Here is an 18719-nt window from a genome sequence, read left to right on the forward strand (position 1 = left end):
CAGCTACAGCCATGCAGAGTGACTGCAATCACTGCTCCAAATTAAGCTGAATAACTACAACCATACCTCTTGATAATGCTTCAAAGAAATCACCAGACTGCAGTGCATGTCTTGGGCATTATAAAACATGAGGGGCCCTGTAATGCCTGGCTGACAGGCACTATACGTGTATAGACTAAAGGTGGGAGTGTCTGCAGCACAGTCACCGCCTTCACCGGAGGTAAGCTGCAATCCTGGGGTCTATGGAGGTGCAGAATCTCCCAAACCTCAGGACCCAGCCCCCAAACCATCTGCTATGAGTCCCATTCTCCAAGTTAACAACTTGGAGATAATAATGGTAAATAAATAAGCCTCCCAAGGAACAGTTCTTATTGTCAACATACTTGTCTACTCTCACTCTGAAAATATGATCTGGAAAGGCTCAACTTTCCATAGTTAGAGAATGACTCAAGTGTTGGTCAGACACAAGTGCTAGTGCCTTGCAGAAGTCATAATCTTGGAAGTAATTCCCACCCAATGCCCTCAGTCCATCCTGGGCAACAGCCACCCTAAGTCTGCTCCTCGCCAGGAGTCCTCCTGCTGTCCATCACAGGGCTGAAAGGGGAAGTGCGGGGAGAAGATGAATGGAAACACCTGGCTCCCACTCCAGCTAGTGTGTTAATGAACCAGTGACCTTCAGGAAATCCCTGGGCTTTCTGTTCCTTCTTCCTCATCTGGACATGGGGTAGGCAATGGTACCTGCTTTATTTACTTCACAAGCTTGGTATGAGGAGCAAATGGGAGACCAGATGTGAAAATGCTTTGAAATCATTAAAAGCTCTCTCTACTTGTAAGTTATGGTTTTTGTCATTACCAACCCTGTCAGAGGTGACATTGTGCATTTCCTTCTGTGACAAAGAAGGCTAAAGAATGGAATTCCACAGAAAGGCCCACCTCCTAAGCTAGATTTTTTAAATAAATGTATTTACTCCAACTGCCCCCACAAAATTCCTATCAAGCATTGCCAGCCACTTTGCCCCCTTTTGTATAAAGATGGAGAAGAAGGCAGCCCAGAAACAGCTTTCTCCAAAAAAGCTGTCACTTGTGAATTTAGGAAATAGATCAAGAAAGGGCCTCTCCCTGCAAATCTACTCTGGGCTTTTGCACTTGAAGGATCTCATTTTGTTTTTGAAAAAGTGTTGTGCTGGGCTCTGCTTATAACTCACAGACTTTGAACCTCTGTCAAGCTCTCAGTACAACTCACAGCATTGGCCAGTTAGCTGCGTTAGCTCTTTTCAAGTGGCTCTTTAACATTTTAATTTCAAAAGGGGCAGACTGGGCCTTATTACACTAAGGAGAAGGGGAAATACACAAATAAGAGAAAAAAAGAGAACCCATTTTTAACCCTGGGCTTCCCATTTCATTGTAGGCCTTAATTCTAGTTCTAGCTGCATGGCTCCAATACATTTCTGATATTACCTATAGTGGAAAATTTCTATACCCCGGTACCTATTTGTGTTTATATTAACCCTATTACATTCAGGGTTTAATTAAAATGTCACAAGAGACAGACCTATTTCAAAGCTATAATTTCTCTCATTACTATTATTATTTATTTATTTACCATCATTATTATTCTATCACTCATCTTTTGAGTCTTAAACTCCTCTGTGAGGTCATCTTCTGGGTTTCTGTTTGTTAGTTTGCTTGAAATTTTAAAGATAAGGAAGCCTGGTTCCTTAAAGATTACATTTACATTACTTCAAATGGCATCAAACAGCAATGAAAAAAATACATCAAAGGATGCAAATACCACTTGCTTTAAAAAGGGACCAGTGACACTCAGCTTTTCCAATATAGTCACTTGTTACAGGCGGGCCAAGTCTGAAGCCTATTCTCACTCCACTTTTTCTATAGCCCTGCAAGCCCAAGGCTTGTAAGAGTCCATGCAATGACTTCCTAAAAACACTGCTCTAAGCCCTATTGCCAAAGGAAAGTGAAGGTTGTGCCAGATCTCGCCTGCCGGACACAAGGACCACAGGCTGTGCTGGGGACCTGCTCATCCCAAATGCACCAAAGGAATTCCTCTGCATCACTGATAAGAAAGATCATGTCACCTGAGGCCATTGACTTCAAACAAAAACAAAGTAACTGAGAATGTGACAAAGACACAGGGAAAACTTCCCAACCTCCATCATCAGGTTATTTCCAGGACACACAGTGAAGCAAGCTGCAGGGAGAGGGGGACCTTTGTGTGGATCACAAGGTGGGTGTTCACAACTAAGCACAAGTGCCTGGGAACACAGCATGAGTGAAATGCCTTCTCCTAGCTCCTCCCATCTCCAGAAGAGTCTCTTTAACCCTGTTCAGCTATTCCTCAGTTCGTGCTGGAGAAGAGACACATTCCAAAAAAGCAAAGCATCTTGGCTTTTTAGGCATTTCAGAGTCCTGAGTTGTGACTACAGGTCTAGGGAGAGAACAAACATTGAATAGATACTCTTCTGCAATGAGAAAAAAGTATAACATTAACATTGGAGCCAAATTAAAGCTAGAAAGAGCTAACCATGTCCTAAAAGGCTCTGGGAGGTGTTTTACAGGGGGTTCTCCCCGAGAACTATTATACCTAAAGAAACACAGGTAGGCATCTGTAGCCAAAAAGGCTTAAGAAGCACTCACTGTTACAATGTCTCTGAGATTCTTGTTAATAGAATCACTGAAAATGTGTTCAGTGAACAATACTCATTTGGGGAAATGGGTTGACACACACTGAGTACTCAATCACCAATTTGGGGTGATACTAATCAACCTGCTGTGAACACTGGGCTGGCTCTAACACTGTTGAAATTTTGGGGCTAGATAATTCTCTAGGTAATACCCGCCCTGGGCAGGTTTAGTAGTCTCCCTGTCTCCCTCCTCCAGAGACCAGCAAGACTGCCCCCTAGTGACAGCAATTGAAGACATCACGAGGGTACCAATGGTGGAGCAGCTGATGTGAGAAAGATGATCCTGCAAAGTTAGTGAATACCCTGTGCACATCCCAAAAAGACTGTAAATCAGCCACGGAGGACTGAACCACCGAGGGTTGAGCCTCAGGCCTTCCCCAGACGTAACCCCAGCATTACCTCATGATGTTGGAGGCATCCTCAGCATCCGGGTCAGCGCAGTACTTATTGGCAAGGATCAGGCACGCGTCTGCTGACTCTATCTGAGACACCAAAAGGAAAAAAAAAATCACAGAACACAAGCATATAAACAGCCACACTGCACTGTTCTCTCTCTCTCTCTCTCTCTTTCTCTCTCTCTCTCTCTCTCTCTCTCTCTCTCTCTGTTGTCAGCTCTTAGAGAACCTTTGTGTGTTTTTTCTTATTTATTGTCAAAGTGATGTACAGAGAGGTTACAGTTTCATAGGTTAGGCACTGGATACATTTCTTGTACTGTTTGTTACCCCCTCCTTCATTCCTCCCTCCCCCTTCCCCCTTTCTCTCCCCCCCCCCATGAGTTGTTCAGTTGGTTTAAAACCTTGTGTTTTTGCAAGAAAAGAAAAGAAAAAGCAATCCTTGATGATTATAGTTTTTGTTAAATGTGTAGGCTGCAGGTTCTCATTAAGGGATAAACATTTCATCTTATTGTTGCTGGCAATTAGACTTTGGCATAGCCACTTACATGTGGATTGCCAGGTTCCTTAAATGCGATTAATTAAGCCTTTTAATTCCCTCCTCACCTCCTTGCTCAATTATCTGCGCCATCAAACTAAGTTTCTAGACAGAAAAATAGATGTTGCTGGACTATGTCTCTTCCCTCACATTAGCAAGTTAACTGAGCAGTTGCGGATTCAGAAATTTAGCTTCCAAAGCCTTCACCTAAGCTTTTTTTTTAAGCATCATCATCATCTATGGACTAAGAAAAGGCCAGAGTTCTAATGTAGGTGATAGCTCTGTGTTGTTTAGTATTCAGATATTCAAAAGACAGCAGACCTATATAAATGTGTATGCATGTGTATATGTATGTATGTATATATATATGTAATGATATGTTACAGATGAACTCAAATTTCAACCTACAAACATATCTAAACATGAACCAAGAGGGGTTTATTGCCTAGAGCTGCCCATGAATCTGATAGGGCAATAACTGCTTGCATTTAAATTAGGTCCATGAACACACACACACACAAAAAAAAAAACCCTCTTTTCACTGTTCTTCTAAGATTTCACATTAACCATAACTTGGGTCATGTCTGGATAATATTAAGTGGCCTAAATAAGCATGAGAATTCTGATGGTGTCCCTGATCTGCAATCTATCTCCTTGGTATGTTGTACTTACTAGACCATTCCTGCATGGGTGGGAGGGCACGGTTGCCTCCGTGGTATGTCATAAATTGTCTGTAGATTTCCTTAGTAATGCAAAGAATTTATGCAGATCCTCTTGGATTATGTATGCTTGTCAATTATAGTATTTATAGAAATATGTGGTGACCATAGTTAGCATTTAAATTTCAGTGGCTTCAGCCATATTGATGAATACCCACTGGCATGTGGCTATTGAACAAGCTTACAAAATCTATGTGAAACAAATTAAGTAACAGATTCCATTTTGCTATCATGTCACTGTCGCTTCTAAATTTTGAAGGCGTTTTGGAAGAAGATGCTAATTTAGCAGGTTCCGGGGGGGGGGGGGCGGGGAAACAATTAGCTTATTACCAAATGATGCCAGGTACCTTTCAAGTTAAGTTTTGCACTTTGAGTCTTTGCTGAGGAAAAAGGTTCAGAGCCAAAGTTCTATGGCTTTGTAAGATTTTATTTTTTTCCTTTATTTTTTCTTTCAGATGTGATGAATGAATGTTGGAGCTATATTGAATCCCACTCATGTATTCACAATGGGAATCAATTGATTGCTATATTGTATTAAGACTCTTAGGTATGCCCAGCAATCACTAAAATTAGCTTTAGATTAAGAGTAGTCTAACTGTGGAATGTTCCTCAATGGCCTGGCATGTACCAGCAGAGCAAACTCCTGGGCACAGTAGAAGGGTAAAGTCAAGGTTGGTGGTATCTGAGTTATCTTTTTAGAGATTCTGGAGATTGTTATTGGTCATCCTGACAGGTATGTTCCCTGAGCACAGAGTCCCACCCCGCCCCCACATTCACTTCTCTTCCTTCTTACCTTGACTCGTGCTAGATCATGTGGATTGAGGACTGAACCCTGATAAAACTCCACCTGAGTAAAATGTCGTTTGAACAGAGCCTCGAGCTCCAGGTTAGGGGAGATGCTGCATGGGAGGAAGAGAAACAGCCATTAATATAAGGATTCAGGAGTTTAGCCTCCGTGCCTCCCTTTCCTCCAATCACCACAGGATGATGTGGTGAAAGTTCTTGACCTTCAAAGACACATCCTTTAACTAAAGACCAAGTCTAGTAGAGGAGGCTGGGGGCCTATGGAACATACAGGAATATTGCCCATTTTCTTGTCTCTGATTTTATTGGAGAAGCTAGAGCTGCAACATCACGGTGATGTATATTTTTGTGTCAACTTGACTGGGACACCAGGAGATGCCCGACTAGGCATTATTTCTGTGTGCCTGTGGGGTGTTTTCTGCATGAAGCTAGAACAGGAATCAGCAAGCTCCTTAAAGGTGATTAGACTTCATTGAATCCACTTGGGGGGGGGGGGAGCTTTCCCCTCGAAGGACTAGAATCAAACAAGCAGTTCACCTACTTTCATTTACTAATTCTGCAGATATGAGAACTGCATACCACCTACAGAGATGGTACTGGGTAACAGGAGAGAGGATGTTGAGTTACAACTCTGATGTGCCAACAACCTTTCTAAAGTACCACTTACCAAACATGTGTTAAGCATGTAGTTATAATCATTGATAACCTTTATAGAGTGTCTCCTATTTATAGAAAGCCTTCAAAACCCTTGACAACCATTAACTCATTTGAATCTCCTAACAACCCAATGGGATGGTATTCTATTGACCCAGAACTTTGAGGGATTAATTAATTGGGCCACCTATGATAAGGGTGACACTGATAGAGTCTAGGGACACAAAGATGAACCCTAACAATTAAATCATTAGAAGCCTACTTGTTAAACACAATTTAAACAGTAGTGAAGATTAGCTGTCTGTACAAATATCAACTAGTCCTTTTAATCACTCGGTGGTCATGTGGGTAGCACTGGCCTGTCTTTGAGAGAGATGTCCCTTGCAGTTCTATCACTTCACTAAACTAAGCTAATCAACACAAGCTCAATGTTATTTTCATCTAGTTGTCTGTGTGCTCACAATGAAATGTTCGGCCATGGAGAGGGCAGAACTTACAGGCTTTACATATCTCTAGAACATTCCCTCCACAGAGAACTGGCCCCACCCACAGCTGGTCAGCAGCAGCCAGGCACTGACTCAGTCCCCAGGGCTCAATCTACCTGTTTGCAATATGGTGAAGAAAAAAATATTCCTCTTCTTACAAAGTGACGATTCAGAAGTAGGCCATCGTGTAAACAAATGCCAGAGGGAAAAATATACGCCCTGGAACTGAGAGCTCCTGGGATTTTAACCTCGGAGACTCCCAGAGGAAGACTGAGTCTTAGGGTGGCCAACACCCTGTCAAGCCTACACCAACAAATGTGCTTTATGCTGGCCCTTTGACAATGTGCCAGGAATGGCCTTACTCAGCTTCGCAGCAAAGAAGACAGTTATGGGACCACTCATGTCAGCATAGCAGAGGCCCCAAACCCTCTCTCATCTTGTGTCCTCAAAAGAGAATCGGCTACAGCAGGAGCCATTGTATTGAGTAGAAAGACGGTCTCTTGCTCTTCTCCCCACACAATGCCCATGACACACACCTCCTGACTGATGAAGCACTCTTACTCCCTTTTCCCTTTTATGACAATAGCTCGCCTCCATCGAGCATTCCCTGCCATACATGAATCGTTTCATTACACTCTCACAACAGTCCAAGAAGGAGGCGTTTTTATTTCCCTGATTTATGGGTATGGAACGGGAGGCACGGGGAAGATGCAGTAACTGGCTCCTCCAACAATGGGTTGAGGTGGGATTCAGACTGAAGATGCACCCTACTCTGCGATGGGTTAAGAGACTGCTGGTGGAGTGCTAGTGAGGGGTGCTCAGAGACTCTCAGACACAGCAGACCTAATCATGACCTAATCCCCAGCTTCCTCCTCTGCAGCTGTCTTGCTTGGTCACTCTCTATGCCTGTGCTCTTCCTACAGGACCCACATTATCAGGCTAATATTCTGCACCAGGAGCTACACACACACACACACACACACACACACACACACACACACACACACACCTGGGCTGTACTGCCCAGGGAACAGCAATGCTAGGTGGGAGCCACAGTGAACCCCACTGACATTTCTTCCTGAGAGAAACTCAGATGGGGTCCCAGAACCGCCTGCATGGAGGCAGGCTCTGTGTTGGCCAGGGGACCCACTTGTGTGCTGATTCCTCTCCCACTGAATGGGTAACATCCTCTCCAGAACCTCCTGACTTATTCATCTCTGCCTCCATATCTAACCACTCCCATCACCATGGCTGCGAGTCCTCAGGCAGCCAGCCTGGAGTGTGTGGCAGCATGGACAGTCTTCAGCAGGCTCTTACTTGTGAAGAAAGACGATCTCCACATTGACATCATCCCGGTCCTTGTGCAGGAAGTCCTTCAGGAAGTTGGAAACACTCTCCAGAGTGATGTGTCCACAGACCACAATGTGCCTGAATGGGAGACGTCAGTGAAATCAGGCCAAGCCCCACGGATGTCACCCTCACACCCCCATCTCCAGCAAGGCAGCAGAAGCAAGCAGCTGTGGGTGGCGGCGGGTGGGAGGGCCTCCATCTCCTCCCTCCACTTCAATGAAAGCCACCATGCCTGTCCCCAGAGGGCTATGAGGCAAAGCAGCAGTGCTAGCAGGTGCTCAGAGACTCCCAGACAGAAAAAAAATAAAGAAAGAAAGAAAAAGCATATGGCTGTTCACCTGATGCTGCACACACACACACAAAATCCTATTAAAAGCCCAACCGTTTGGCCAAGTGGTTTTATGCATTTAACAATAAGTGACATTATGCTTGCGGCTTAAATGCTGCATTATCAAGTCCCTTCCAGATTCATATCTCTCCCTTTCTGCCCACAAAGCGTCCTCCCGGGAGATTTACTGTATGAGTCTTGGTTTATGACATAGAGCTTATCAGGTAATGAGATAACAAATCTTGCTGAAACGATGATTTTGTGTGTAAGAAAGCGGACTTTTATCAGGGTGGCTAATGTGCAGCTTGACAAGTTATAGGCTCAGCTGGCCATAAGCAGTAAAAAGGAAATTTTTGCATTTTTCCACCATAACTTCTCTGACAATGGGGCCATGTAACACTTTACAGTAAGTGAGCATTACTCAGGGCTAAATGGGCATGGGATGCATATAGAATCGGAGATTGTGATGCTGGTTGTGTTGGCTCCAGAGGCTACCAAATGAGGGTGCTTGGGATTTCCATGAGAGTTAAACAGATTCCCTGAGAGACACGAAGAAGCTAGAAAGACAGGAGGCTGGAAATGCTGGCTTTGTTCTAGGATGGTCTGTCTCCAGGGAAGGTGAACCTCTTGTCCAGAACTACTGAGATGAATAGTTCCTTTACCATCTTTCTACTCCTCAAGTAAAATGACCTCGGCACCAGGCTGTCTCATGCCCATTTATATTTGCCTCTTGATGCTCAACTAGGAGAAAGCACTTGAACGTAAGAATTAACTCTGGGACAAAAGCTGAGATTTATCTATGGAGCTAGCTACAAACTGGCTTTCTAGCAAACGCCACTGTATGTAGCAAGAGGATTAACTCATCTCCTTGGGCCCCTCGGTCTGTAGTGACACAGGGTGGATCTTTAGTTGTACTTTGCAAGTGGAGCACATTGCATAGGGTGAAGCAATTTGCTGCCTAAGACCTAGAAGGGCCAGATCCCTTGCACTTCATAATTGCTCTGTGCACAAAGCCCTTTGGCTGGAGGCAGCTCTGACACAGAGGCAGTGACGATGGCTTAGGTGATGTCCCATGAGATGCCATTACACGAATCTTCCCTTTCATGGTAATTTGGTGCCTGACTGAGTATGTGAGAATAATGTAGTAAACTCACTGGGGAAAGAGTAATGGTGCAGAACAAAGAGTAAATCAATAATATGCACGAGGTAGTTAATAACATAGCCATTATGAACTGTTATTGTTATGGAGGTACAAGTAATGATCAGGCAAGGGATGGCCAGGAAGGGGAAGGAAGCTGTGACCATAAATGGGCTACTTCAAGAAAGATACCATAACCTGGTCACTTTGCTCTTAGCCTGTACCTGCTAAATTAGCAAAGGTCCCCTGTCTACTCATCCAAACTTCATGCCTAAAGCCTACCTCCTTGAATTTTCCCTTAGTATAAGACTAAAGAATATACAGTTTATCAGAAGATGTGATATAATCTCAACACTTAGATTAGATAAGTGATACTCTGATGATACTGGGGCTTGAACATAGGGTCTTACACTCAGTCGGCAGATGCTCTAACACTGAGTTTTGTCTCCAGCCCATTTTGTGCTGGTTATTTCTGAAATAGTGCCTTACTTCCTTCTCAAGTGTGTTCCTAGACCATGATTGCCTTTTTTATTTTTATTTTTTTACTTCCCAGTGGTAGCTGGACTGACAGACATGCAGGACCACATCTGAGTTCTTTCAAATGAGATGGATTCTGGGAGGCTTTCCTATCCAAGTTGGTCTAAAATGGCAGGCAATCCTCCTGTTTGCAGTTCCCCAAGTAGCTAGGATTGTAGGTATGAGCCACCAGCCCTAGGCTGCTTGTATACGTTTTCTATTATATCTTCAAAATGCTGCTTGTGGAAATTCTCTTCCAGACTTGACCTCACCACAAATAACAATGGAATTGTCTGGTGTCATTCTAATGCTTTTTCCCTGGAGACTTCCAACAACACTAACATGAATCCCACAGACAGCTCTTCTCAAAATCGACAATATGGCGTGAAGGAAAAAGTAAGTCAGATATGGTTTTCCCTCTGTTACCGAGACTGTGTGAGATTCTGGAAAAGGTACTTATTCCCATCCAAGGCCTGAGAACCTGAGAGGTTACTGTCACCCAGGTAGCCTCCTATACCAGACATTGCAAAGTTCAAAGTTCTGCACTAACATATTTCTACTTATTATTCAATGCTGGGTGCAAGTCAATGATAGGTCTGGGGCAATGCTCGAAGATTCATTCTTCCTATCCAACACACAGAGACGGGAATGAATGTCTGCCAGCAACCCCACTTGCTCTTCTGAAGTCATTCATCCTCAGGCAGATAAGTGTGAGGTGAATGGGGAGGAGATGAGCTCCCCACCTCCCCTGTACCTCACCCTTGAATCAAATGCTCACCCAGCTGATTTATTCAGCCTTAGAAAAAAACGTCAGGGTTCTCTTACTTGAAAATGTGCCGGGTACATATAAAATATATTCTGATGCAATCAATATTACCCTTTAAGCCTTTAATTAGCTTTCACTTCTCTTAAGAAGTAGACAGATGCTGGCAGGAAAGGACAGAAGAAAATAAAAAGATTGACTTTTTTTTCATTCGGTGCTAGCTGTCCAATACTATTCTAGACAACTGAAAATATATATCTTTTAGCTATAGCATGATTTCTAGTATGGAGAACAGTCCTTATCAAAAACGGAAGAAAAAAAATCTTCCTTCAACATAATTGGTATTTTTGCTCAGGGGAAAAAAAAAAGCAAGATTGATTGAAAGCAGATTGCCTTTTTGCCCAGGGAGAGTTATTAGGTACATTATCATGGCAACCTTGAAGAGCCCATATTGTTCCAATCTGTCCTGTATCTGATTTGAAGATTTACAGCCTCCCCCTTTTGTGCCAATAATCATTTCCCTCCATTTTGTTTCCCATACAGTGGAAGTTATCAAGGAGTCCACAGATTGAAAATGTTTGAATGCAGTCAGAATTGATGGCTGGGAAGAGAGAGGCAGCCTCTCTCACCAGCAGCCACCCTGTCAGATCTACCCCTCCAGCCCCTCTCCCTGCAAGAGACACAGGTCCTGTAGGAATATGAGGGATGTGTGGAAAATAGGGAAGATTTGTTTTCCAGAAATATTCTCAGCACTGTAGCCAGAGCTTGTGGGACATTAGTTTGAAGAAGGATATCATGGCAAGGAGATGAAAAGCAAAATTTATTGTATCCTCCATTATTCAAAATATAACTGAAAATATCCTAAGTGAGATCAGAAGTACCTTCCCTGCATGGACACAACCATAATTAATTTACAACATGATTTGAAGAAGCCAGAAAGACCTTTATCCAAGATGATCCTTGTTGGATTCCATGATATGTACATAACTACAAAGTGAGATACATCATCAGACACTTGGTGACTAGTCTTGGGTACCAATGTTACATTCTCAAACTAATAAATTAGAACTTTTGAGGAGCTGGAGACTGGAACCTGATTCAAAAGGTTGTCACAAAGACTGAGATAATATGAGGAGATAATACATGTGAGGAGTAGAAAAGGGGTTGCCCATTGCAATATTATAAAATGATCGAGGCCCTGCGACATTTGTACACTAGTTTACAGCAGTTGCAACATGCTGTGCAATGCACATGTACCATAATCCTCAAGCAAAAGTGTGTCCTGTCTTTTCAGGTAACCTTTCTGAACTTCAGTTTCCTAAAGCTGCCTGTCTGACATAGCACAGGAAGTAAACATGACGGATCCAGGATATAGTATCAGTTGATTGTGGCTGCATCTAGTTGGGCTAGATGGCTCAAGGCAGAAAAGTCTGAATAATATAATAAATCATCCATCACACCAATCCAGGAACTCTAAACCAAATTTTAACTTTAGTCACTCAATTTGGCAAGCCAAGAGGCTTGAAAATAACTTAAAGATCTCTTTAAGTCATTTTATGTCCTGCCTAGATCAACACTTTCTCAGCAGCCCAAAAGCCCAAAGAATAATAACAATCTATGTGATCCATTTACAACAGAGAACAACCAGGACAACTAAGCTGAGAAGATACAGAAAAGCTGCTCCCATGCGGCTCTGTGTGGGAACATTTTCAGCCCCTGGTGGTCTTCTTGTCTGATTTCTATGCTTAACCAATCTGTTGATGAAGATGGCCAAGAGACCTAAGCCAATCTACTTTATATTCATTCGATTTTATGGACTTGGATTTTGTTTGTTTAAGACAGTCTTGCTTTGTAGCCTGGGCTAACCTTGAACTCACACTCCCTCTGCCTCAGGCTCCTAGTGCTGGGCTCATAGGTGTGCCCTGTCATGCCCACTAAAGATACAATACTTTCAAAGGAACTCCACAGTAACTTTGTAGTAACTTTAACAGATCATAGTAACTTTTTGTTTTCTGTTCTAGGGACTGAACCCAGGCCCTTGCACATTCTAGATAAGCATTCTATCTACAACCTCCCAGTTTTAAAACTCCACTGAGCTCTGTGAACAAGTATTTCTTAGGCAAAAGTAACATTAGACATAAAGTAATATTAATGTGTTGGGTGAAAAGATCCATCTCAGATGCACAGGAAGCATCTTAGTGATAAGAGGATACTTTCCGGAAAGGAATAAGAAGTGCCTGGCATTCAGAATGGATCCCCCAGACAGGGCCAATTAGGAATGGGTACCACCTGTAGACCACAGAACAGACACGGCATCAAAAGGTGTGTGATTTCATAGCCGAAAAACAATACTCTATTATTAGGGATCACCAGGAAATCGCCACTCCCTTGTTTGATGGGCTGATCCTCACTAAATAGTTGTGGCTATTCTGTCATGAAACATTTTCACCTCTCCAGTATGGCCTCATGCATTTCCCTGTCATTCTACTTCTCTCGGTGCCTGTGTGAGCCAGAACCCCAGTTTCAGAGCTCAGTTCAGCAAATCACTTTTAGGATACACTTAGGGCAGAAAGCACAACAGAAGGATGAGTCAGCAGCCACCAGAAAGGGCTTCAGAAAGCTGTCATGAATGAGGCATCCAGAGAGTCAATGAGCATGAGTTTAGTTCCGTAAGAGTGAAAGCCTACACACTTAAAAAAAAAAAAAAAAGATCAGGAAGTGGTTCTTAGAGCCACTGGCTTTTGAAAAGAGCAATTGTGACAGTAAGATCATGACAGGATTATCTTAGCCATCAGCAAATGCTTAGCCTAGTGCTTTTATTGGTTTAATGGGGAAACTGAGGTCCAGTGATGTGGCGAGTGTCATATATAGGTGGATATCTCCTTCCATCTCTTTCTTTCTCTATGTCTGTTTGATGCTTCTAAAGAGAAGGCGTAGCTGGTACCAGGTAAAGGAGCCTGGGATGGGGCTGTGCCTATCAACCACCGCTGAGCCTCCCACTCTACTTTACACCATCATTTTATCATGTCTAGATGTCAGCAATTGCTTCTTAATTGATTTCCTTGTTTGCAGCCCCCACCATCCCGAGTACCACCTACCCTCCTTGAAGGTGACTGCAGCAAATCTGACTTCAATCAGGCCTCATGAGGGAGGGGGCATCTTAGATCTCTCCTTCGCAGAGCCTCGCTCCAGGAAGACAACGTAAAATGCACAGCTCTGAGCTGTTTATTTTTAAAGATACTATATCCATTTTTACTGGAACAAGTATAAAGAACTTAAAAAACCCATAGCTATCCTGTCACAATAAATCATAGAGAGTAAATTGAAAATCCTATACAGCTTTCTCTGAATACATTGTGCTCACTTTGTCAAAGAGGTAGATGAAATGTGGCATATATTGATCTAGATGTCTCTGTAAAACTATAATATTTATATCAAATACATATGCTCGACTCTCTTCTGTCTTTCTGCTGAGTCTTCTAATCATGCCTTCCTCACCCCACCTCTCGTAGTGTGCATGCTGCTGGTAACCCTTGACAAGAGGGGAATGGGTTTTAAGACACCTTCATCAAGGAGGATGGACAGTATTTTATCAGACAAGAAGCGGAGTGGTTAGAGGCCCAATGACCCAGCCACACAGCGGTCAGTTTTCCCTACTAGATTTCACATGGATCTTCAAGGCTCTGCATCTCCGTGAGACTCATGCAAATCAGGCTTCATGTTCCATCCTGAGTGGGCCTTACTTCTGGCTGCTTTGTCTTAACGCAGCTCTCCCTTTCTTGTCTTTTAGGATCACTGCTTCTCAGCTCTCTCCCGCAGGCTCATAGCCCCACCGCAAAAGTGGCAGCAGGCAAATTTAATTCACATCTCCCCACTTTCACCTCCAAGGAGAGCCCGTCCCCAAAGGAGTGACTTATATGTGTGGGTTTTTGTCACCAGCAAAGACTAACCTCAGGCAATGGGGATCAGCTTTGCTCCCTACTCTAGTACCTAGCTCAAGGCCTCCAAAACTTGCAAGCCTTTCAATACCTATTTGTTGAGCCATGGACAGCCTAGAAAAATAGGCTCAGTTTAGCTTAGACACCTACCTATGCCTTGGAAAGCACAGAAGAAATTGAACTGTTCATTAATTGCAATACTGGCTGATTCTACCACCTCAAACCTACTCCCTTATTTCAACTTTGTAAAGGAATCCCAAAGCTTCACTATGACCCTATGAAGTGAGGGAGAGAGACAGGAAGGGAGGGAAAGGAAAAACAGAAAGAAGAAAGGAATAAAGGAAGAGAGGGAGGGAGGGAAGGAAGGGAGGAAGGAAGGAAGGGAAAGAAGGAAGAAAGGAAGGGAGGGAGGGAGGGAAGGAAGAGAGGAAGGAAGGAAGGAAGGAAGGAAGGAAGGAAGGAAGGAAGGAAGGAAGGAAGGAAGGAAGGAAGGAGCCCAAAGAGGTTCAATGTTAAGATGATTTCCTACCCTTGGCCATATCTGCTACTTTGCTAATCAAAATGGATAGCAATGCATTCTCCCTCCTAGTGAGGAAGAGAATGAAGTAATCATGGTATCCAGCTGTCAACAGAGCTATTCTACAGAAGGCAGGCTGTTTTGCTGTCTCCCTAAGTGGGGGCAGAAGCCTGAGCAAACAGACCCCAACAGTGTAGCAAAAGCACCTCTGTAAAACAGAGCCCCAAAGACAGAGCAGAGATGCTGGCGGAGCCAATAACACACACTGAGAGGTCCTAACCAGACCTGGAGCACCTGCACAACTTATCACTTGTAGTTGGGACCTAAGACACCCCGTAGTGTCTTTGGATCCGTGATACAAATCATAATGAGGCATCCATGATTAGACCATACACTGGATTATAGTCAGACCATGAAGGAGGAATGACCACACAAAGATGTAGCTTGTATCCTACAATGAAGCTTAGTCCAAGTCTTAATAAATCATCAGAAGCTCAATGTGAGAGACTTCGCTGGTTTTGCCCTACTCTCTCTTCTTATGAATGCCCATTTCCTGATACTTATTTTGTTGGGCTTTGACTTAGTCTTTCTAAAGAATTATACCATTTGTGCTCTCCATGATCAATTATACTTTAGTTAATTCATTTGTAACCCCTTGCTTATCACCCATTGTGTACTTGTAGATTTATAGGCACCTTCTAGGTACCACAAATGAGGGAAACCATGTAACCTATGTTTTCCTGGGTCTGGCTTACTTCGCTTAATATAATTTTTTCCAAGTCTTTCTATTTCCTTACAAATTGTACAATATTATTCTTTCTGACAGATGAGTAGAACTCCATTGTGTGCGTTTATGTGGTATTTATCACATTTTCTTAATCCATTCATCCATCGAGGGGCAGCTGGGCTGATTCCATCTCTTGGCTATGGTAAGTAATTCTGTAATGAACATGTTTGTGCTGGTAGATTTTTATTTTTATTTTTTTGTACTAGACTTTGGATTTTAACTCAGGGCCTAGATGCTGTCCTTGAGTTTTTGTGCTCAAGATTGGAGCTCCACCACTTGAGATTCTAGCTTTTCGTGGTTAGAGATAAGAGCCTGGCATTGAACTGTGACCCTTTATCTCAGCCTCATGTGTATCGAAGATTACATGCATGAGCCACTGGCACCCTGCTCTTAGCCGTTTTAGAATAAATCATGCTACCCTTAACCTGACTTTTTCAATCCTAAAATGGTTCTCAGTTCTTACACAGAAACTGGGACCTGAGTACCACCTTTCTCTCCTCAAACCAAAAACTACTTGCCTGTCTCTATGAGACAATATTGAGTTTCAACAAGTAGGGATTGAAAAATGTGAAGACTGAGGCAGGCAAATATTTGATTTGCTCTTTGGGAATAAAGGTGGATTACAGGGGGAATGAGACCACACCAAAAACAGTTCTTAACTCTGCTGTGAAAAGCATTTTGATTTGAGAAGTGACCATCATCTCTAGGAGTTAACATATCTGGTAAGTCATACTTCATGGACCCAGAGCACATGCTGTGTGGTTGGGACTCACCTCCTACAGTGACACTCAAGTCACCACATCCACCCCTGCTCTCCAGCCAAACTCCAGGTGTTGCCTTGACTGAACAGGAACAGTCACACTGAGTCAACTCAACATACCTTCAGATGGTCCCCAACCTAAGATGGTTCTACTTAAAAGTTTTTCCATGTGGTGATGATGCAAAAAAAAAAAAGTGTACTTGTGCAACCATTCTGTTGCTCATTTTCAGTGCAAGGTTACATTATATGGAATATTAAACACCTGATTATAAATAAATCTTTGTGTGTCTGAGCAGGGTAGTTCATGTCTATAATCTCAGCTGATCTGGAGGCAGAGATTGAGGGACTGGTAGTTCAAGGCCAGCCTCAGAAGGTGAAGGATGGGAGGAAATAGCAAGACCTCAACTAAAACAACTAAGCTAGGCTTGATGGTCCCAGCTGCATGGGAATTATAGTTTGGATGATCACAAACTAGGGCTAGCTTGGACAAAAACATGAGACTGCATTTGAAAAATAACTAAGAAAAGCAAAAGGGGCTAGGGTTGTGGCGAGACACAGAGAGAGAGAGAGAGAGAGAGCACTTACCAAGCACGAACAAAGTTTTGAGTTCAAACCTCAATACTGTAGAATGAAAAAGGCTTAGTGTAAAATAATTTTGAGCAATTGTTGGGTACATTTTCTGACTACAGCATTTATTATCTCTAATGGGCTTGCTGGATATAAATCCATCGCTGGTCAGTGACCATGTACCATGTGCACTTGCAAAAGTCTCAGTCACACGTTCAAAGGCTTGCTGAAGCACTGTGGGGTCTGGAAAGCAGTAGACTTCAGGGTAGCATCAGCAGCTCCCCCACCCTCTCAAATGCCTCTGCATCCCTCTTTTCCTAGGTCCACTCATGACATTTTAGGGGCCTAAGTTTTTAAGGTGCTCTGATGGTGCCTCTGTCTTAACTGCTCTCCTGGGTCCCTTCGGTGACAGGAATGCTCACATACTTCTCAGGAGCCTTCCTGCTAATGCACTTCAGGCTTTCATGATTACTTCACACCTTCATGGTTTTGTTGGACAAAATTCCTGTCAAAAGAGCATTTCACTGGGAGGATGCTCCTATGTAATCCAGCTTCTAATTAGCTTACTGACTCCGTGGGTGGTTCTGATTTGTGGAAGTCTTGGATACTCCCCAGGAAAGCAAGAATTAGATTGTCATGTTCAACCCCTTAACCTCAAAGCCCACACAGTGCTTGGCACATGGTAGGCATTCAACTAATCATTTGTTGAGGCAAAGTGCTAGAATGAGTATTTTCCAAATTTGCCCTTTATTCTCCCTGGCATGTACATTTAAGACAATGACTAAAGTCATAAAAACCTTTCTCAATGGATGGATGGATATGCATCTATCTCTGACCTGCCCCTATATCTCTTTCTCAGAAAAGCACAGGGAAGGGAGGAGGACATAGAGACTACTTTTTCTGACAAGTGCTGCCTACATCTGGAGCTGTCCTCATCATTTTGGGGTTCAGGCCATGGTTGTATAACACCAGAACTAGATGTGGCAGCTCAGTCCTGACAGCAACAGAATCAGATTTCTATGACTTTCACACCGCATTGGCTTCTATCGTATTTTAATAAAATGAGACACTGGACTTGGCCAGTTAGAAAGTTTCCTGGTTTATTTTCAGAGTATGATGACAGCCACTGTGGGGTGAACCCCAAATCTAAGAGGAACTGCTTGTCACAGCTCTGGAAAGACTTCTATCAGAATGAATGACATACCAGGAAGACAGAAAGCCCGGTACAGCTTTGTCTCGGATGCCTGGGATTCTAAATCTACCCAGTAAGAACTCACTCCATCAAGTGTGAAGCTGAACAGAAAGAATCTTCAGGGATTAAAATTAGCAAAGTCATAATCAAAATTTAGGTTCAGTGGGGCTTTTTTTTGTAATGAAAGAAAGAATATTTGAGAGCAAAAATCTAGGCTTGAATATATTTTTTTTAGGTACACAGTTCATCTCCCACCTACATTTCTATTCTTGTTTTTAGAACAATAGCGGGAACATTTTGATAAGTGTGTGGAAAGGAAGACAGACGGCAAGAATGTGGGGAGGGGGTGGGGGATGGGGGAGCAAGCCTTCATCCCATCGGCATGATCAGGAAATTGATTTAATATGCATCCAAGTCTCTTTTAATAGAGCTTCAAGTTTGAAAGGGACTGAAGATGTGGCTTAGATGAATCTGAAACAGATGCCAAGGCAAGAAGTACCCCCATCCACACTCACCAAGACCCCCTGTCTTTGGAAAAGAATACCTGGCACACTGCATTTTGTGATACA

At 43.1% G+C, this 18719-nt stretch overlaps 1 protein-coding gene across 10 annotated transcripts in view; it reads right to left on the minus strand.

Moving 5' to 3' along the window:
• Window positions 1-18719, minus strand: part of Kcnma1 (potassium calcium-activated channel subfamily M alpha 1) — a 692132-nt gene that overhangs the window by 199968 nt on the left and 473445 nt on the right. For 9 of the 10 annotated variants that reach the window (XM_048339123.1, XM_048339120.1, XM_048339122.1 and 6 more), the window contains exons 10-12: window positions 7612-7722; window positions 5145-5250; window positions 3102-3184 (exon numbers count right to left, since the gene is read on the minus strand). In XM_048339123.1, coding sequence (XP_048195080.1) covers window positions 3102-3184; window positions 5145-5250; window positions 7612-7722 — 300 coding nt within the window. Of the gene's footprint in view, window positions 1-3101; window positions 3185-5144; window positions 5251-7611; window positions 7723-18719 lie in introns of those variants that run through there. The other variant, XM_048339117.1, reaches the window with a different exon arrangement.

Source organism: Perognathus longimembris, chromosome 2 (assembly GCF_023159225.1).
Source record: "Perognathus longimembris pacificus isolate PPM17 chromosome 2, ASM2315922v1, whole genome shotgun sequence".
In the NCBI taxonomy this organism is placed as follows: domain Eukaryota; kingdom Metazoa; phylum Chordata; class Mammalia; order Rodentia; family Heteromyidae; genus Perognathus; species Perognathus longimembris.